This window comes from Odontesthes bonariensis, chromosome 24 (genome assembly GCF_027942865.1).
Source record: "Odontesthes bonariensis isolate fOdoBon6 chromosome 24, fOdoBon6.hap1, whole genome shotgun sequence".
NCBI classification, from domain to species: domain Eukaryota; kingdom Metazoa; phylum Chordata; class Actinopteri; order Atheriniformes; family Atherinopsidae; genus Odontesthes; species Odontesthes bonariensis.
The window spans coordinates 10,088,273-10,110,663 of NC_134529.1; the positions used below are offsets into that span (position 1 = coordinate 10,088,273).

The 22,391-nt window shown below is 38.8% G+C and overlaps 1 protein-coding gene across 2 annotated transcripts in view; it reads left to right on the forward strand.

Moving 5' to 3' along the window:
• Nucleotides 1-22,391, forward strand: part of gphnb (gephyrin b) — a 107,979-nt gene that overhangs the window by 41,048 nt on the left and 44,540 nt on the right. For both annotated transcript variants that reach the window (XM_075458832.1, XM_075458833.1), the window contains exons 3-8: nt 4,911-4,968; nt 5,077-5,169; nt 12,350-12,444; nt 12,835-12,901; nt 18,926-19,198; nt 20,689-20,823. In XM_075458832.1, coding sequence (XP_075314947.1) covers nt 4,911-4,968; nt 5,077-5,169; nt 12,350-12,444; nt 12,835-12,901; nt 18,926-19,198; nt 20,689-20,823 — 721 coding nt within the window. The remainder of the gene's footprint in view (nt 1-4,910; nt 4,969-5,076; nt 5,170-12,349; nt 12,445-12,834; nt 12,902-18,925; nt 19,199-20,688; nt 20,824-22,391) is intronic.

Here is a 22,391-nt window from a genome sequence, read left to right on the forward strand (position 1 = left end):
CTGTTATTATTGCAATTTAAGCAACAACGGAAAAAAAAAATGAAGTCAGAATTAGGTATAGGTTAGAATAGGCACTTACATGATGTTAAAAATCTGTACAACATCTCTGATGTTAAACGGCAACGAGAAAGAACTGATATTTTTCAGCTTTTGGCTTTCAGCAGCGTATTACATATAACATCAACCACATCCTTTCTGCCAGAAAGTCTCCTGTCAGACATTTGGTTGGCTCAACTTCAGACCACCTTGGACTCCATTGGTTGCTTGCCAATTGCCATTGCTTTGTTACTGTTTCATTCATTCACTACCTGTCCACTAATGTAGAAATGGTAAATGGCCCACACTTACATGGGGCCTTTTTAATCTTATCTATGTTCTACAAAGCGCTTACATCATGTTTGTTTTCACAAATTCACAGCACTTTCTTTTATACATTTGCCGTCTGTATTTACAGTGTTTATTTTTTTCTCCCTACAATCACATACCAAGTAGAATATGAGGGGCACTGTAGGGGTTCAATGTCTTACCCAAGGACACTTTGACATGTGGAGGAGGTGGGATCAAACCACTTATCTTTTATTTGAAGCCAACCACCTGAACCATGTGGCTCAGGTGACTTGTATATGAGAATATGACAAGAGAAGAGCAAATTACTGCTTTTCTCATGTCGGACTGATAGAAGACGGGCGTCACTTTGGCTGACTAACCAAATCTGATGTATAAACTGACATCGTATAAGGGTTTGGGCAGATCATTTCAGCAGACAAACAGCAATGTTTCAAATTGTTTTCAAATTAGATTAACAATATAACTTCTTGCATCTTTGAATACGTGTTTTATGTGTTTGAGCTGCCAAACTATATCTTTACCATATCTTATTATTAGATGGATAAAAATCTTTGAAATTCACACACTACACTAGGATCAGCTTGAAGATTCGCAAAGATTACATAAAGTAGTGCTCAACTGTACATCTCAGATGCAAAGACAGATTTTGTGTTAAACCACACTTTTCTTAAATTCTATACAGGTTGAAACAGACATGTTTGTCAGGCGTTTTTTTGAGTTTGCTACCTGCAGACCAAAGCATGGCTTTGGGCTTCGCTGGAAGTAATTGAATCACACCTATGAGAAGTGCTCGCCCTGCCACCGGTGTTACATTTTATGTTTAGATGTATGAAGTGTGGTTGAAAGAGGTGCAGCTGGAATAGTTTAGAAAAAGAAATTAAATAAAGACTCGAGAAACTGTCGGCTGTGACAGATTTGAACCATGGTGACATTTATTCTGTAAATAAATGGAACACTTATGGAATGAAACCAGGTGTGTTTTATAGTGTGTGCATTTCTGGGGTGTACATGTTGCTTAGTGGGCGTGAGTGGAATCATGGGAGTGGAACACCTCACTGGGCACTCAAAGCTCTCAACACGGCAGGGGTTTGAAGAAGTGGGCTAGTCCATTCCACCTCTTTCTTCATCTTTACTTTTATCAGTTAACATGTTGAGAGGTGACCCCTTGAGAGCTTTCCTACATATGGATGAACCAACAATTCAGCTCTAATGGGCTCGACTCCATGCTCCTACTGGGAGTGTGGAGATGGCCAAGGCTCTTGTCTTTTCCCTGGACGGAGTGTGTGTGTAAGAGAGCAAGTAAAAGACACAGAAAGTGAGAATGAGTGCTCTGTACAAAGAGCTTGTAATATTAATGAAATCACCCTGGCAGATGGGTCTCATCTTGAAAGTGTCCCACAACCACTGAGATCTGCAGCTGGTTCACATGCACCCGCACACATTCACTCTTCCTCTCTGTTGTTAAGTGTGCCCCTGACAGCATATGTCTTCTTTTCTCGCTCTTTTTACTCTGGGCCTCTTTTTTATTATTCTTGCTTCCCCTCTTTATCCTTCTCTCTGTGCTCGTCTTTTATTCATAGAGAGATTTGGCCTAGGCGTCCAAGCTTTCAGGCCATAACTGTTGCCACGTTCTCCCCCCTCACCACCCCATTTCTCTCTGCCTGTCCCACTCTTCCTCTCTGTGTTGCTTCCTCTACCTGCATTAGGATTTGTCCACACCTCAAGCAAAAAGCCTTTATTCCATGTTGGCTTTATATGTCTTAACCCTCTGCAGTAGAAAAAGACGTAGATGGGCTTTTGAGATTAAAACGTTGCAAGCTTTTTCCCCTCTAATAGGCTTCCCTCAATTCACATAACACCGACCCAAAATGCAACCAAGTGCTTTATCTGCAGAGGAGCCAGTCATGCAGAAACACACATTGATGTATATACACTTATATGTACAGTTGCCAATTTATATCCCACAGCATGTCCACAATGGATCCATGTAACATAAATATACATGATGCATCATGTACAATTATGTGCAATGTTCCATTTCTCCTGTCAAACCGAATCAGTTTCTGATTCTTCCCCTTTTTTCTTTTTTTCCTTTAATGTGATAATTGTTTGAATCAGTTCCTCTTTTTTTGCATAGTCCAAACTTGTTAAATGGCTATCTTAAATTAGGTTGATGTCCTTTTTAATCTCACTTACAGTATTCTGATTGGTTGATTGTTTCCCCTATTTTGTGGACTAAGCTGGTCAAACAAATTTTATTTTTCTGGACTACTCTAAAATGTTGGAGATCATTGTGTGTTACATTGCGGTATACCTTCAAATTTTTCTAAATATTATACACATGTCTATGTTCCATACATTCACAGGTGTAAGCCGCTTGTCATGTCTTTAAAGGGGGAGCAAACAGGATAACAAACATAAGTAGTGTGACTCTGGTGGTTTTCCCCTGACAAAATCCTTGTAGCTTTTACAGACACCTGACCTCATAGGGCACTTTCACATGTGAAAATTCACACCATGGTCCGAACAAAGTTTCATGTTTTTATTACACTGTATACCATCTGATCCAGTAAGATTTGGTTTCACGCATCGCTTTATGGAATCATACCAAAAGGAAAAGAAAAGATTAATGGCACACATATTAATTAATGACACACCTATATATATATATATATATATATATATATATATATATATATATCACCTAAGTGATCCAACCCTGTCTCACGACAAACTGCAAATCAATCTACAGGCTTTTGTTATATGGCAAGTTTTTCCGTTATATGCAAGTTTTATAAATGATGGAAAAACCTCTTACAAAATGAACCGGTGGGAGTTTCCACACAAGATTACAAAAATCTCAACGGAGCTTAAAAATTTTTAATGAAAATAACACACAATGTTCCTAAATTTAATAAGAATTAAGAACCATTTCTTTGCCAAGGCATATGGAATCCCTGATAGTTACAAAGAGATAAAAACAAACTCAAATATTCAATGGCACGAACAAACTCGCACACACACTCTCACAATCAACAACACAGCAACGAGAGGCTTCAGACAGGAGGGGTTGCCAAGGAAACGATGGGAAGGAACCCTGGTTATTTGTGTTGAGCATATTTTCATTTGGGCTGAAACAGAGAGGCATGAAAACCCCAGAAGCACACGAGAGGTGATTTGTCCTGACAGCTCCTTTACTCTCCCGAGGTGTAACACAGACGCACAAACGCATAAACGGACGAGTGCACATGCATGAATACGTATAAACACACACAGACACATACAGAGATGCCAAAACCTCCCCCTCCCTTCTGAGCACATCAAGAGAAGTAAATCACTCGTGCCATCACAGAATGTCAGCAGGGAAGATGTGTGTTTGAGTGTGTGTGTATGCACGAGTTAGTGGATCCTTTGAGAAGGCCTACATGTGCAGTGTTTCATGCGAAAGTACTCTTTGCACTAAATGATTTTCTCCAACTTTAGTGCGTCTTTTGTCAGAACTGATCTGAGCTCACTGCAGTATTTTGGTGCTATCCTGCTTTGTTAGTATGGATCTGCTTAACTATATTTGCAGGCTGCACAATTTGTAGTTCATGTTTGGGGGGGGATTGGTCCCCAAGAGGGTAAAAGTATGTGGAAAGAGAGAAAAATAGTGGATGTTTTCATGGTTGTTTATCTGCCGGAGGGTATCATGGCGTTGAAGTGACACAGAGGGGAAACATGATGCAGTAGACTGAGAAAAATCACGCTCTTTTTAAAAAAAAAAAAAATAAATAAAAAAAAGGTTAGGTGAACCTTGAGCCTTGGGTTTTTTTAGGCTGATGCCATTCCCTGACTTACCACAGGAGGTCGCCATGTCTTGATCTTCAGCAGCAGCTCTGTCCTTGTCAGAGTTCCCTCCTCACTGGGCCATCCTGTGGAAAATCCTTTCAGGACGGGTGTTCAAGGGCATTCTTTCACTCCTCGTTTTTACTGCTGCATTTCTATGTCTCTTACTACATTTGAATCACATTTGACTGTTTTTATTTCCTTTCATTATTTCATCCTTAGTACATTCTCAAAGTCTCCTGTCATTTCTGATTTATCTTGTCTCCATCTGCATCTTAACAGGCCTGTGTTTTCTTTAAATGTGTAATGTAGGTGTTGCTTGCAAGGCCAAAGAGGCTGAAGGACAGAGGAGGTTTCATGGGAAAAAAAGGACAAGGTTTAGGGCGGATGCTGTGAATCTACCTATGAATATTAATACGTTCAGCTTTATTAATTGGAGAAGGATATAAGAAAGCCCAACATCTGCCCCCTAATCTTCTGGTTTTCTATTTTTGGCAACATAGGGGTGGACTGTATACTGAGGGAATATGTTGTTCTTCAGATGGTCATCTGGATTGTAACTTCTTAGCTTCCCATGTGGAATAATCAATGTCTGCAGCTTCTTAGCTGACCTATTTGGGGTTCCACATTGTGTGAGGAAGACAGTAAAAATTTAAGAAGAGATTGGATTCTTTGCAGCGATCAATGAGGTACCTCAGTCTTTAGGACCTAATCACGATTTCTTTCTTTTTTAGGTTGGGGGGTATGATCACGGCCTACAAGATAGTACCAGATGAGATAGATGAAATTAAGGTAAGGACTATCTGTTTACTGTATTTAATTCTGAACAATGCAAGTATATATCTGTGTCTATTTTCATCTGCAGTGAGGATTTTCCTATATGTGCATGCTTACTAACAGGAGACGCTGGTGGACTGGTGCGATGAAAAGGAACTCAACCTCATTCTCACCACCGGAGGCACCGGGTTCGCCCCGAGAGACGTCACACCAGAGGTGGGCTTCAATCTTTTTCTTTTAAATGTGTCAGTGATGAATCTATCCAAAAACAACAAATTTTCTCAGCTCAACACACTAGGCCGTAAGGTGTTTTCTATAGGGATAAGCATTAATTTACAGTAAGCAACGGTTGAAAATGTTTCCAAATCTCATTTTATAGATTCTTTAATTCATAACTATACAATCTTTGACATTAACCACATAGTTTTTTAGATATGGATAGAAACATGTTACATGAGAGTGCATCAAGACAGGTTTGGGTGTTACATGCAATATAAGAGAAGTAAAGTCATGCTGTACCGTTACAATCTACAAGTATGATAGTAACTAATGTAGAATGCAGAAGAGCTTTTTTGTGTTTGGGTGTTGAAAGGCAGATGTCTCCTGCTGCTGCATGTGCTTTATTAGCAGCCTGCTTTTGCTGATCACACATGTGTGTTGCAGCACTGATTAGCACTAATTAACCCTGAGGGCCAAATGGGAAATAAAGGGGCAGAAGCCTGTTCATTACTGACTGGCTACCTTTTCTTTTCTTTCTTTTTATTTTTTAAAGAGAAAAACATTGACGTAGAGGTTTCTAAAGTTAGGCCTCGATATGCTACTCCGTCGCTATCCGCCAATCTTTCGAAGAGCTCCGTCGGCATGTCAGATACGCAAGGCAATTCACCTCCCGATCAGTAGGCGTCGCTATGCTAGACGACCTAATCTCACGACATCTATCGTGAAAGTCATTGATTGATTGTTTACCTTCCGGCTCCGTTCCACTTCTCATAATGAACGGTGGCGACCGAGAGACAAAGACTGTTGTTGGAGCTGCAGCTTATTGACATTGAGACAGGGCTCCGAACCGGTTCAAAGAACGAAAACGAAAACCGAAAACGAACGGAATTTTACGAGGAACGGAAACGGAAACGAAAACGAAATGGTCTTCAACTGTTCAGGAACAGAAACGTTATTCTGAAATCCACAAAACCGGTTAATAACGTTTTTTTTCGTTCTCTATATATTTTATAAAATTTCACAAAAGCGTAGCCTTTGTCAGGGGGAAAAAAAAGACTACTTCCGGTTGTGCGTTCACTTCGCTGCCCGCTAAGCTCAATGCAGGCAGCTGTCACGAATCACTTCCTTTATCCACTACTTAGTCTAGTTATCCACTAGTTAAGTAATGGTTCGGAGTAGATTCACCCTAGGGTCATTTGAACCGTGACATCCAGCCAAGTAGCCCACCCGAAGTTTTTCCGATCTTGGCCGAACATGAGCCGAGTTACTGAGTTATCCCGATTAGCTTAGTACAAGCGCTAACGGACCCTGGCAGTATCTCCAAAATGACCACACTAAAATCACATACCATGACACCAAACTTCTACAGTTGTACAAATATGGTCTGTACTCACAAAACGATGCATTTGGAAGTTTGAAAATAGTCCAGGAGTTTATTATTATCAACACAAGCCTAATAACTTCTCTGCTGCTAAAGCTGCGTCGACGTCACTTCCTTGATCTGGGAGCTTCAATGTAAGATGAGGGTTGATCTACTACTGTAGACAACAAAGCAAGGCTGCTCAATTTCTCCGTTGATAAAATAAATTCACAACTCTACAACATAAAAATTCCTAAAAATTCATGTAGAATCTAGCATATACTTTGTTGTCTACAGTAGTAGATCAACCCTCATCTTACATTGAAGCTCCCAGATCAAGGAAGTGACGCAGCTTTAGCCCATCTGAATGTTTTTGGATGCTGCCGGTGATTTTTTTATTTTTGGACATAGAGCTACGATGTAAATCAAGGGCAAATACTAATGAGTACGTCTATTCTAAGGTAAAGTCCACACACGTAGACTTGATAGGCCCGCCAAACACTGCCGGAACGATAAGAACGAACGATATATTACGTTCCGAACCGGTTCAGGAACGATATGTTGGTGGCGGAACGCAAGAACGAAAACGTTAAACATGCCTGAACCGTTCGGAACGGAACGATTGAAAAATAATTTCGTTTTCAAGCCCTGAGATGCAAATAATTTTGACCAAATGTTGACCAGCACATAGTAAACTCTTCCAAAAATGGCGTTGTTGTTGTTGTTGTTGTTGTTGTTGTGAGAGGAAGGAGCTAAACCAAAAAAGTGATTCCGGAAATGATGTTGTTAGCCGACCAATCACAACCCTTGCAGTCTCCACGAGTCTCCGTCTCCTCGACGGATAGATAGAATGCAGCATCCTACTATACCTTATAAATATCAACTGCTTCCATTTGAACTATTAACAATTTGTTTGCATACGGGCACACATGAATACAAAATACTACATGTTGGCAGAATACAATTGTCTAAACATGCAAGGGTGCACCCATAGTCTGTTTGGTCTTTACAAATATTCAGCTCAGCTTAAATGCACACACACAGATGCAGAAAAGTAGGCAGGGGATAAGCTGTGGTTCTCAGTCATATCACTGGTTGTCATCAATCATGGCAGACAACAGCAACCTTCCTGGAAGGTGGAAGACACGTACACACTGATAATACCTGCTATCTGATCCAACCCTGTATGCTGTAGACAGTGATATCTCTCTATCTGGTTCTGTCTGTTTGAATGCTGTACAAGACGCACGAGACTGCATTCTGTTGTGGCTGAAAGCAGGACAGGAGTAACAAACTACACTTCCTGACTATAATTGTATTGATGATCTATATTTTTGTAGATCTTAATAATACTATATATTTGTTTCAATATACAACTATGTGAAAATGGGCCCTTTCGGACATTTATAAAGACCAAATGATGCTCCTTAACGGTGTTATTGGCTTTAAGGTTCTATAACACTTTATTTGTCTCATTGTACTGCACCACCATTTGTTGAGATGCTTCATTTCAAGACCTTCCACTTCAAGGGCCCATTACACAATGGCTGGTCAGCTGATTGATCAAAAATGGAGCATGGCAATGTGACATCATGTCACAGTGCACTGCTGTGGCTGATGGTTATGAGATGCCATATTGTGAGACCACTGTTTTGTTGTGGTAACATGCTGTTTCACCCACTGAAAGCATTGTTTGTCATCTTTTTAGGAATTTGTTATCTTATGTGTATATATGTTGTCTTTGAGTGTGTATCCTTACCTCTACTTAGGAGTTCTCTTTGTTTGTTAGCCAGATTACACATAGTTCTGGACAGATTTGCATAAACATTTTACCAGAAGTAATTTTCTTTTTCATTCCAATCCAGATCAGGTGTTGAATCAAGGAATTTTTTTTATTAAGCTTCAGGGAATTTATGAAATGTCAGACAACTCTTCCCTTTGAAAGTTTCCCTGATTGAAATCAAGTGGCTCCAGGCAGAGAAACTTGAGAAACAATGTGACTGAGATACCAGCTGTAAGACTTTCTAAGATAATTGAAAGTTTTCTACAGCCATTTTTATTTTGATAAATGCTAAAGTCTAAATCATCTCAAAACCTTTGTGAGCATTAATGCAGGTAAAACTTGCAGCTTGTTACTAAACTTTCCAGCACTTTCAGAAAAAAAGAAATGGGATTGAGAAAAATCTGCAGAGAGGTGTCGAGGCTGCATATCCATTTCTCTGTCAGTATTTTATAAGGATTCACATTTGTGGATTTCCAGTGTTGATTTACACATTGAAGCACTTCTTTGCATTCTCTTCTTTCAAAGAGATTTAAAGCGTACTTGGACTGTGCAAGCTAAATATACAATATAAAGAGTGGCATCTGTGTGAGGCTTGTGCAGGAGTTTCTTACCATAAGGCGTGTGTTGTATGATCTAGTTGTATAGGTTATAAATGAAGGCATCAATGTACGCAGCATTGAAGTCAAGCCAAATTTACCTACAGGTGTATAGGTAAGTATATCCATATTACAGCAGCAATTATTGCTTTGTTTTGGTTTGTGGCCAATTATCACGACTGTGCCGCCCTGTAATGCATGGCACTTTGACGTTGGTTGCCAAATTCTGTTGTGGAAAACTAAGCAGCTGCTCATTTTTGTCTGAGTTGTGCCAAACTAGCCACTTGGCGGGATTATGCAATGTTTTATGGTGGTGACACAAAGTGAGGGATAAGAAGCCTGAACTACAAACCTCTGCAGCTAGTCAAGAGGCAGTGACTTCTGTGGGAGAGAATAACTCTCTTTGGTGTGGACTTTGGGCTTACTTACGTTGCAGATATTTTACAGGTGCATGTCATATGGGGACTTAGGGGAAAAACCGAAAAAGTTCAATATAATCTCTTTAAATTTTGTTTTTTTTAATAGCACTGCACATTTATTTTTCATTGTATCCATTAACAAATTAGATACACATAGATCTGTTGTAGATTTATTTACATTAGCAGTCAATATTGATTTAGTACCACTTGGGTAAGACCATATATTCTAAGTGAATCCATGCAATCAAACATGTAATGTTGAATGATTTTACCAGTAGGGTCACAACATTTTTTTCCCACTTTCAGTCTCATTACAGTTATGTAACCAGCTCTCGATGGAACTCTAACAGTAGCTTGTGTGAACATCTTCATGGCAGCCGACAGCCAGCTGTCCTGCCATCTCAAAAACAGCTGTAACCGTAACTAATAATATATTACTTCTCAATCAAATACACATCTGCTGAAACAAAAATCACTGAAATGAAAGTCAAAACAGTGATGGCGAACATCTTGTTGCTGTCAGTCGCCATTTCATATATATCTCTCAAAATTTGACTCTCTTATGGTTAAACAGTTAAGCTCCATGACACATAAAGCTATCAAACAGATGCATACTTAATTATCAGCATTCCTCATGCAAGTCCATTGATTTCTAGTTATTAGCGTAATGTTTGGGACTTACCTGGACCTGTATTTATCAGGGAAAAAGATTTCTCCTTTAAAAGGAAATGCTTAGTGGATGAATTCTGTCAGGGTTCTGATCTTTTACATTATTATAACGGTGATAAATCTTTTATCTTCTTCTTACCTCACAAGAAACCACTTCCTATTGTCATTTATGAATTAACTATGCAGCCGTAGGTTTGAAAAGAAATGGGATCAGTCTGCATTTAAAGGATAACTCTGTGGGCCTTTCTTCGGTTCATATTTTGTGATATTTCATACACTCGGAGTCCTTCCCCTGCCCTTGCTGGAACAGTCTCTCACCCTCTTCATGCACGTGTAATTAAGAGAAATCTGACCAATTTTCTCTTTAAGTAGAGGAACAAATTGCACAATTTATACATCCTGTCAGCTTAATGTGAATTCATACTACAAATAACCAGAGTTAAACAAACCCATACAAGACTTTTTTCAATCAGTGACTATGTATAGCGTGAGCTGCATACAGCATTAGATGAAGCATAAATCCAGTCCTACCCTCCGTCCCTCTTGTCTCTATTTCACTCTTCCTCGGTTACCTCCTACACTCTTTCCCTTTCCCTCATCCATCCTCCCTCTCCTCTCCTGAGTCCAAGCCAGAGATGCTCATCAGTGGCTTTTCTCCTTTGAAGTCTTTTCTCACCCTCGCTAATGGTGCGTTTGAAGTGTCACTCAGCTCAAGGACACCCAACACACACACATAAAACTGTAGGAGAAGACACTGTCTTCTTTGCCATCTTTCTGTCAGGAATGGGCTATATCACCGGTGCTTATTTTACAGGTTCATAATTCTATTTGAGGGTTTTACCTGAAGAGATTAACATGCTTCACTGTTCAAAAACACAATCGTTTCCTCGTACTATAAATTGCTGCTACACATTTTGTCATCCTCCATCTTAAATGCAAAGTTTTTGCTCCTGTCTCTCTATGGGCTTATTCTGGAATGCCCACTCTGCTCTTATTGGTGAGCTGTTTGGTTAAAGATAATGGCGTGCAAGATGGTGCTCATTCTCACTTTGTGGTGTACCACACTAGCCAAAAAGGCATATATTATGCAGATGTATAAGCCTGGCCTATTAATGAGGCAATTCAGGAGCAGTCTCAAATTTGGGATAGGAAGTCTCCCTTTGGTGTGGATCTTGGGGTTTGTAACTAAAGATTTTTTCTGTTCACAAAAAGCTGAATGTAATGGAATCCTAAAAAAAAATGACTATGACCTTTTTAATGTCATGGCTTGGAAATTACAGATCTTCCCTTTAAAGATCTAATACAACTTTGATACAGCAATAAACAATATTGGGGGTTTATTGATGTTCTTACCAGAGTATGAAGTGTGTCCCAAGCCCAAAGAACTTAGCTCATTCTATTTAACCTACCTTCTTAGAAAAAAAAAGAAAAGCCCCACAAAAACAGTTACACAACATGAAAACTTATAGATACATTTTTTTACTGAGATTAAGTGGGCTTTTTTAACTATTTCATGGGCCCCAAGTTAGGTTTTACTTTCTATTTTGGCTCGGTTTGTGTTGAAGATAAGGGCTGCTCTTGTGTGACACCCAGTGGTTTTATAAGGTTACACAATTCACCTTTATTGTCCCTACTTTGCATATTCTGCTCGGTGAGAAAGAGAAATCAAAGCATTTTTATTTGTTAGAATATTGAAGCGTCATGAAGCAGTGCAATAATTGATTGGAATTATCTATTAAAAGCAGTGTATTGTACTGACATTTATATTGTTTCAACCTTCACTGACTTCTTTTATTCCTTTATTTTTATACATTAATTCAGTGCTAACCACTACACCAGCGTGCTCTCTCCACCTATATTTTGATTTATCAATTTATTTTTATCTTGTCTTTCTCCACTAGGCCCTGGAGGAGCCATAGACATTAAAAGATATAGAATTTAAAGATCACATTTTACAGTATGTGGGTTACTTTTTGCACACAATCTACTGTAGACAGAGGGGAGAAAGCAGACCAGACTTTTACAAAAACACCAAAGAGCATCCTCAAAGAGACTTTGCTCCTCTTAATATGCCTTGAGCAACTCTGAAAACAGGATTTTTTAAGGACTTTGAAATGTTGAGTGTGTGCTATATTTCCATGCATTTCTATTTTTCATGGGTAGCATGTAGAATCAGTCAAAAAATAACTATTTTTCCCTGGTGACATATAGCACCCTTATGTTTTGCTCAGATTCTCAGTCGGCGCTTAGTTAATAAATCTGGAAGTTTCAGTGCAAACAAAACAAATTAAACTTGCTAAATGATTTATATTGTTCTAACAAATCTCCTATCCATGTCTCCTCTCTCCAGGCCACGAAGGAGGTGATAGAGCGTGAAGCTCCAGGGATGTCCCTGGCAATGCTGATGGGATCTCTCAACGTCACACCATTAGGCATGCTTTCCAGGTCAGAGAAACACCATGACACTCTAGAATCAATCATTTGATTTTTATGTGGTTCATTATTTTAATCTTTTCTGTAAACAGAAATTCACAACTGCAAAAACTGTTTGTTTTCATATATATTTTAGTCAGATTGCACTTTAAAACACTTCTGAGATAACTAAACTTGCACCTCAGGTACACTTAAAATATCCTGTGATCTGATATTATATCCACTGTATTTAGGTCTGATCAGAATGGGTTGGTAGTTGGTTTTCTAGTTGAGCCTTAAAAAATGCTAATTTATACTTTTTCTTAATTTAAGAGGATCATGACACCCTCTCATATTTAAAGGGAAAAGAGAAACCTATCATTGTCAACAAGCATGCTTCTCATAGTAACTGTGCATTTACAGACCTGTGTGTGGTATCCGAGGGAAGACGCTCATCATTAACTTACCAGGAAGCAAGAAAGGCTCCCAGGTAGGAAATGCTGTAAACACTTTTTGGTTGTGGATGTGACCGTTGGTGCTCAGTAGGTTGGCCTGCAATGCAAACAGATTGAATGAAACAGATTTGCCTGACATGGAGGGGGAGCTCAGACTTGTTTGACAGATCGGTTGCTGTATTTTAAGGACAGTTCAATCTGCCATTTTTGAAAGTGACACATTAGATCAACGTTTTTTCTTACTGTACATGGTGGTACAGAGGTTGCAAAAGTACTTGCATCTTTACTCAAGTAGAAGTGCATATACTTTTGTTTGAAGAAAAAACAGAAACTGGTTTTTAACTCTTTGCAATCATGCTGCTTGATGTTAGTCGGGGGGAGTTAGCAAGTCTTAAGTTTCCAACCAGTAAAACTGCCTTGAGGTGCTAATTTTTTTCCACATTGAAAGTCATATTTACAGAATCCTCAGTTGATATCGAATACAGCATTACATTGATGATTGAGATTGATCTTGTTCCTGAAAAAGTACATATATGTATGTGTATATATATATATATATATATATATATATATATATATATATATATATATATATGTATAAATAGAGATGTATTATATCAACACACTATGTGTCCACGCACTGCTCTGTCCTCTCTCTATCTCTCTGCCGTGCTGACCTGCACATCTGTCTATGTCTCGTTACTCGCCTGCTTCTCCTGATCGATTTTAGCACTTCGTTCAATCAATTACACCACCTCTCCCCCATCTGCTGCCATATTAGTGTCTCCCTCATCAACCCGGAGGTAAAGGTAATGGCACAGGCAGTCCATTGGAGGCTTTTATTACAATGATATCCTGTCATAAAGATAAGAGGGAAGTCCAGCTGAGCCAGCCAGACGAAGCTCCTTCTGTCAGTGTCAGGCATTTTTTAAACTACTCATTTTGTCTCACTGGCCTGACTTAAATAGCAGATATCAAAAAGAGTATTTTTGTATATTGTACAGTAATATTTAAGTTTTCAGTACTGCATTTTAAATTTGTATTTACAGTACAATGAATTGTTAAGTTTTTCTTACTATTTATTTCTTCCACATTGTGAAGACTTTGTTTTAGAGACAGTGGTCTGGAAATCATAATTGCATAAAAGCTTTGTTACAAGATTTTGCATTTAGAAATAGTTTTGACATTAAAATGCTTATTGGAAGAAAAAAAAACACCATTTTAGCATTGTGCCTTTTTATTAGATTTCAGGACTCAAAGCAGCAAAGGAGGAGACACTGATTTCATGTTATGAGTAAAACCCTGAAACTATGCTTTTCCACATTTACCAAGATGCACCCCAAACACATATTGCTTTCGACCTTTGTATCAAACTCCACACCTTAAATCTATTGCACGCCCTGACAAAAAGCTAACAGTTCTACCTAAGAAAAAAGTGAGGATAACAGTGACTTCTCAAACACTAAAAAGCATCCATCAGAGCCTTGAGAGTTAAGATGCATAACTGTCTTTACAGACTGAATATAACATCTCATGACAAGTAAATTGAAATCCATGTTTAAATCTGCGGAATACCCTTTAAATGCTTTTAAAATGTTCTTCTGTGACCAAAGAAATATTATAGTTATTTTGGTGAAGACGGTGAGGATACATCCACCCGTAGTGTTGTGATTCATACCCACTATGATGACAGTACTACACACTGCCATGATATTTTTTGTCAAGACGGACAGGAAAAGAAAAAAACACGAATTGCAACTTTACTGTACTGTGCAAGATTTAATCACTTGCCTCTCAACATATATTTACAGACAGTTATTGTGATCATGCTCTTGTTTTATTATCCATACCATGACTTGACAGGCTGATAGTTTTATTAAATGTTATATCTCCTTGTTTGTTTTTGTAGGAACTCTATGTGCCTAATTATTACAGTGTTTAAACAAATATGTTTCTATCTGTTTCAAAGATAAGAAAAGGGCAATGACACATTTCTCAATTAAAAATGTGTAACTTTTTACAACTACATACTGTACACCCTCTGATGTAGAGTTTGGGGGAAATGAGCCATTTCAAACTTTTGACCGTGCAGCCAATCCACTGTAAAGACAGAAAGAAGTTGGTTGTTTTCATGTCTTAGAAAGTGGATAGTTTTTCATTTAGCATGTGTTGGTGAGCGAATAAGTACATATTCACTTATTTTCCGGAAGTTACCAGATTGCCAGTTTATATTTACAAGATAAGCACCATGCAGTTTTCATCAGGTAACACTACAGATGGATGTGAAAGTCTCCAGATGTGTCACTAGTCTTCACATCTGGGACTCTGTCTGTCGGCTACCACTGTGAAGTCTGGATTGTAGTGTGACCTGGAAAATGTAGACCCTGATGCTTGCTGCACTGAGATCAGACAATTTGTTGACAGCCTTTTTCTTGTCTGATTTTAGGGGGGTGAAACAAAAGTCACTCTCCCTCAGCTACAGAATTTTCCGGTCAATAAAGAAGCACCATCTGTTATTTTCCAGTCAGTCCTGTTTCTCTTCTGCTTCTTGTCATTGTGTCTTTTCTTCCTTTTGATTTAGCGGATCGTCATTGTACTCCAGTAAAATGATGCATGATGCAATCTAAAGGAAAGGTACCATAACAAGGTTTCTGCTTGCTGTGTGGTTAGTTCTTTGTTTGGCACAGCTGGTAAACACCTTGTATACCATTTAAGAATCTTTCACTTCTTATTGGGAGGTTTTTATTTTTTCATTCTTCTCCTAAAGGTCTTCAGTTCTGTGAGATTCTTCAGCTGTCTTGAAAGCACTGCTCGAGGCATGGTGCTCACAATTTGGAGAGGTGCTAATGAAAATCTGTAACCTTTTTTTCTCCAAAAATACCTTTCCTCCTTGCGATCATCCTCACATGATCAGACAACATGATTTGTTCCCAAATGGTACCAGCCTTGTTTAGATTTAATTTTCAAACTTCTAACATGACGCTCCACACCAGAGTCTGCTAAACATTCCTAAAGGTGTTCTGCTTTTTTCTTAATGAGATTCAGACCTTAGCCTTACCTCCACTATTCCTGTTAACTGTAATTCCTAATTACATAACAAACTGAGAGCAGAGCTATCTGAAAACACTTGCCTGGTCGTTCCTTGTGGCCATCAGTTATTTGAACTCTCTGAGTGCTGGGCAGCTGCTTAGAGGAGCTCACAGCTGCTCACAGCCATTGTTGGAAAAAAAGGTTTTATGAGTCAGAATCTTCATAATGCTTCATAATCAATGACTGTGGACAAGCGATAGCTCTAATATGAGCCTCAGTCTCTGCCGAAATATTTTCATTTTTTGTAATTTATACTTTTTATAGATCAGTTCACAGTTAAAAAAGTCTTGAGATCTCACACTCCTCGTCTCTCTATCCTTCCCTGCAACTCCCTCAGAACAGCTTTCCCCTCTTCCTCCATCCCTCTCTCACACTTTTGTTCATTGGCAATATAGCCCGAGATTCTGCTCTTTAGTGGTCTTGACAGTTGCTCTCCTCCAAGACAAAACAGTGAATAAGAGAAGAAAAAAAAATACCTGGAAAATTTCTCTGGCACACAATGAAAGTATGAAATGGGAAAGGAGGAATGCCTCCAGGCTCTTAACACCATCTTCGTCCAATCCTTCTCCCCTGTATCTCTACCCACCCAGTCCTCTTCTCCTCATTTTCCAAAATGCTCAGATGTGGGCTTCGAACATGTCAGGAAGAGCCTTAAATAGCCTTCACTGGGGTTTTGTGTGTGTGTCTCTGTGTGTTAGGAAAGGTGAGGATAAGGAGTGCAAAGGTTAGCTTGCGGCTTCACAGTCGACTACTGAGATTAACCAATTCAATCTGTTTCATCTCCTGGTCTGAGGAGTCCCCCTGTTCTTTTTTTGTATGCTTTATACACAGTGGGAGAAGACACTACTTCCATCATGCATAGATTTTAATGTGGATTTATGGAATTCAGTTAAATTAAGGTTAACACAGTCAAGTTTAACCCAGCCTGAGATATGTGCACATTAAAAACAGAACATTGAGTCAAAAGCTTGCTCCAAAAGCCCATTCATAGCCAGTGTATAAAGTGTGTGTGTGTGGGGGGGGGTAAATAATGTATACCCTCATTGCTTAAAATACACAGTAAGATAAATAATTTCACAGATTAGCGCTTGTCTTGGGAGAGAGGAGAATGGAGCGTTTAGCTTAGCTGAGGAACCCACAGGCACACTGACACAGAGAGGGAAATGGGGATGGAGGGATGTGGGAAGGAGCAGAGAACTAGTAGAAATGTAGCCAGAAGGAGGCGATGTGATATGCTGAGGTTTTAAAGGAAAGGTCTCACCTTTGTTTGTCACATATTTCTGAAAGTAGTAATAATTCCATCATAGTCATTGTCAACAATGTGTAACTCCAGAAACAAAATTAATGTTTACTCACTCATCATTTCAGACCTAATTTGACATTTTTTTGCGCAAATATTTCATACCAAAAGCCTTTCAAATGCTTAAAGGGAAAAATCTTTTCTTTGCTCTTTGGCTTTAAATGTGACACCGACTTCTAAAACCCATTCACAGCAGATGGGAGGCAGGGGGTGAGCTGGTCAGCAACTTGTCTGGAAATTAGTTTTATTGACCTTAGTTCAGCTCTCATTTAATGGAATGGAGAGATCCTTTGTGGACAAAAAGTATGCCTTAATCTAAGTGTTCAAGTACTGTAAACTGAAGAAAAGTTTTTTCTTCAGGAGGTGTCAGCACCTCTTTAAAAGTTTAGTATTTTAGTCATCTGAAGCATTCAGGTGTGTATTAACACAATTTCAAGGAGGGAAGACATCAGCAATGATCTTTGCAACTGTTGCTGTCCATCAATCTGGGAAGGGTTGTATGGTCATTTCCAAATGATTTTGTTGGGAAAGATTATTCGCAAGTGGAAAATGTTGTAGGCATTTGCTAATCTTCCCAGGAGTGCACATTCCAACAAGTTCACCCCGAGGTCAGAGAAACTGCAAAGAGCCAAGAGCTCCATCTCAGACTCTCGAGGTCTCAGTTAGGATGTTAAATGTTGAAGTCCAGGACGGTATAATTTGAAAAATAATATGAATAGTAAGTATAGCTTGGAATGGTTACTTGGAGAAAGCCTCCTCACTAAAAAGAACATGGCAGCACAGCTTGGATTTGCAAAGTTGCACTGAGCACATCACAAGACTTCTTGAACAATGTCCTTTGAACAAACAAAGCCAAAGAGGAGATGTTCAGCACAAACATCTAATTCAGCCTGCTAAACATGGTGGTGGAAGGATGATGATTTAAGCCCGTTTTGCAGCGACAGGAACTGGGCACCTTGCAGTCATTGAGTTGAACTTGATCCCCCCCTGTATACCAATGTATTTTAATCTATCTGACAGCTGAAGCTTGGATCATACAACAGGACAATCACCTCAAACATGCCAGCAAATCTACAACAGAATGGTTGAGAAAGAAAATGATTTAGATTTTGCAATAGACTTGAACCAGTGTTGGGACCATAAGAGAGCAGTGCATAAACAATATCTGCCAACCTCAAAAAACTAAAGCAGCTCTGTCAAGAAAACTGGGCTAAAATTCCTCCACAACAATGTGATCGTCGCACAGAACATGATCACTTCAAGTTATTGCCGCTAAAATGGTTTTATAAGCTGTTTACTCATGGACTGCACTTAGTTTTTTCACACACTGCTTCTGCAGTTTGGCTTACTTTATGTTAAATAATATTGACACAGTATAATATGCCATGTGTTGTTCACCTGAGGTTGTATTTACCTCATTTTAAGACATGTTAAGGACCAGATTTTTTTATTATTATTATTTCTGAAACCTTAGAATTGAGAAATGTATACTTTTTACCCTAACTCATTACACATTATGATTTGTTGATTTGAACATGTAATCCATTAAAGTGCTTGTAATAATACTGTACTGTTTTGTTTCATTTTGTATGAAATGTAGGCAGCTATGAAGTGAGACTCAACAATTATCTGAAAACTAGCTAAAGACAACTTTACTTGGACCCTCCAGGAATGCTTTCAGTTCATCCTCCCAGCGCTGCCGCACGCCATCGACCTCCTTCGGGACGCAGTGGTGAAGGTAAAGGAAGCAGCGGACGAGCTGGAGGACCTGCCTTCACCACCGCCACCCCTCTCGCCCCCTCCCAACAGTTCGCCTCACCGCCTGACAGAGGACAAAGGCGTGCAATGCGAGGAAGAGGATGAGGAGAAGAAGGACAGCGGCATAGCATCAACTGAGGACAGCTCCTCCTCCCACATCACTGCTGCATCCATTGCAGCCAAGGTACAGGACAGATAGGAGGGGAGAGTCTGTTGTTCCAATGAGTTGTTGCCCTCAAATCGTCATCGTTACATGTTCACACGTCATTCATACAAGAAAATGTTAATGGTTGCTTATTTAGCACGTCAACATCAGTCATTACCAGACATGATATATTATTTGATTATGAAAAATAAAAAGGTTTTAATGCATACAGTAATTGCTGTTGATCAGAATTGCTAATGATTGCCAAATATTGGTCAGATAGTGTTTTCAAATGATACATTTACTGTTCAGCCCTTGCTGCAGTACAGATAAAGAATTACATTTTTTATTTAGTTTCTTTGTTTCTTCTTGTTAGATATTTTAAGATGCCTCACGGGGACTTGGTCCTTCAAAAGTCTTCAAGACTTGAAATGGAATATATTGGGATATATTCCATGCTATCTAAATATTTTATTCTAGGCTAAAATCATGAGAATCCCTTTTACTGATCTGTAAAGCCTTTTTTCTTACTAGTATGTCCAGTCCACTCTGGTTCTTTTTACATTTACATTAAATTTTTCTTGTATTTTGTGCTCACTTCTCGACTCATCTTTATTTTATAGCATTTTCAGTCATAAGAACAAAACAATGTGCTTTACAGAACAAGACAAAACATTAAAGACAAAACGTATCAAATAGAAATCTCAAAGATTAAAAAATGAACTTTACATATAGTATCTATTTGCTATTAAGACGTGCCTGAGTCCAGTGTAGTTTCCTGGCATTAAAAAGTTTCTTGCATCATGGTTTTTGAAGGTGTTGACAGATAGCTTGATTTAAAGTATAGGGAACTAAACCTTTCACATTTCTTCATTACATTATGATTGTCTGAATTTCATTACATGTGTTTGTGTGTCTACTCTGTGTGTTCATGTACCATCAGGAGCAGTATGTCTCCACAGCACTTTCTGAACCTGGGTCAAATAATTAATTGTTTGATTCTGGATTAATGCATGCTGGTATTTGTACTGCTTTAACTTTTAATAAGATGCACCTGACATATCGCATCTTTAAGCTATGCTTGCTGCTGCCATCTACAATAGCATGTGTCCATCCCCATCATCGTGTCCTGTCCTGTCTGCAGCCTGGACTCTACCTTATTTGTTTTCAGGGCAGCATCGTACCTCATTGTCCAGTCATAGATAAAGCTCGGTAAGACTCCACCACCCAAAATCTCAACCATCCCTGGCATCATTTGTCATCATGTCATTGTTTTGAGGTAATTTGTCTTTCATCTTCATCAGCACAGTGGTATGAGTTTGATATATTAGAAACACTGAAACATTTTGTTGATATCGTTGGTTTGTGAACCTTAGTACATATTTGAAGTGTGTGGATTAAGTATATATACATGTGTCTCTTTCAATCTTCTAAAGCAGTATGTGTTTTATGGGTTTATTATCTTTGTTTGTGTGGTGTTCATATGCATGTTTGTCTGCATGTGTGTGTGTGTTTGTGTGTGATCTCAGATCCCAGACTCCATTATCTCGCGGGGTGTGCAGGTGTTGCCCAGGGATGCAGCCTCTCTTAGCACCACGCCATCTGAGTCGCCCCGTGCCCAGGCCACCTCCCGCCTTTCTACTGCTTCCTGTCCCACACCCAAAGTGAGTCCACGCACAGCCAACTTATAAACAGACTTCAGAGGTAATATCTAAAAATCCAAAACACACATTTAGGCATATGTAGAATGATCACTGTTGTACTTATTCTCAGGTCCTCTTTTGAAGACTTGAATTTAATTCACATTCTATTATTCACCATAATTGCTTCTTTCGTCATCAACTTTTATCATTAGTTCAAATCAGTCACACACAGCTTGGTTGCTGCACACAAATGATGCGTGTTGTGAGAAGATCTATCTTGATCTTCGCCCCAGTTATTATAGTTTCATACAAATTGACAAACAACAGATCCAGATAGAAATGGGCTCATGTCACATTAGATATATGGCTTTTTTGGTTCAAATTACAAAAGATCAGATTATTCTGTTGCTGCAAATGCTGCTGACATGTAAGCTGAGTAGCTGTTAGGAGTTCTTGACCTTGAAATGGTTAATCAAAAGATTACACAGAAGTTAATAGACTCATTGATTAGCTCACCAGTTTGGAAAATGCATATTTTGCACCTACAGCCAGCAAACCAATAGCGTATGAATACGCATCTGTAGTTAAGAGACGAGATGTTTGTTCCGCTAGCTCTATTAAAAATCTGTTTAAGGTATTAACCCATCACGTTTGAGCAGGCTTTGGCTCCATGCAGGTTTACGGTTCATATAAAGAGCAGAAGAGATAGAATGTATTGACCGAAATGCAACAAGGTTATCATCTAAAGTAATAAACCCAAAGTAATGAACCACTGTCCCCAGAAGCTAATTCATTAAACAATAAGATTCCCAAATTCCCACATCTAATACATTTTTATTAATGTTAAACCTTGTTTATTTAACCCCTACAAAGACTAAAATGTGGAAAACAAGCTGTGATTTTACATGCTGTTATTAATGTATTGTCATTGAAACAACAGACTTCCTCAAATCTTGTTGTCACCATGAGGTTGCCAGGCAACCTGAACCATTAGTATGTATTTCCTGTAAAACCCATTTTCTAACTAACCACATTCCCCTGCTTTGTAGCAAAGCCAAAGCCCAGTCATTCCTTACCCCAATCAAATCATTTGGGACTTTACAAACATCAGTATTTGATGCCCTGAGAATGACATGCATTTGAGAAACTAAGTCATTTTCCAAATTCTTTTAACGTAAGCCAGCACTGACTGAAATCACAACAGCTTCTAAGCTTTCCCATTAGCACAAACTATTTCCATTGTGAGCAACCTTCAGGCATTGATTACCAAAAACTGAACTGATAAGTAGACCTTGAGTCAAGAATCTAGAGAAACTCTGATTCTTGAAATTTATCTAATTCTTGCTGCAATTTGGAACCTTTTGGCATATTAACTAATCTGAACTAAATTAAACCTAAATCCTCATTTTGAATGTAATCTTCAATCCAAATATGAAATCAGAACTTGCTTTGAGTAAGAAAGAAGTGCTTCAAAAGTCCCAAGCTGACGACTTTAAAAATCTTAATGAAATTCTCATCAGGACAAGACAAAAAGGATGTACACTTTACACACTGAGTCTTTTCCAGCCCATTTTCCCTCCCTTTTCAGA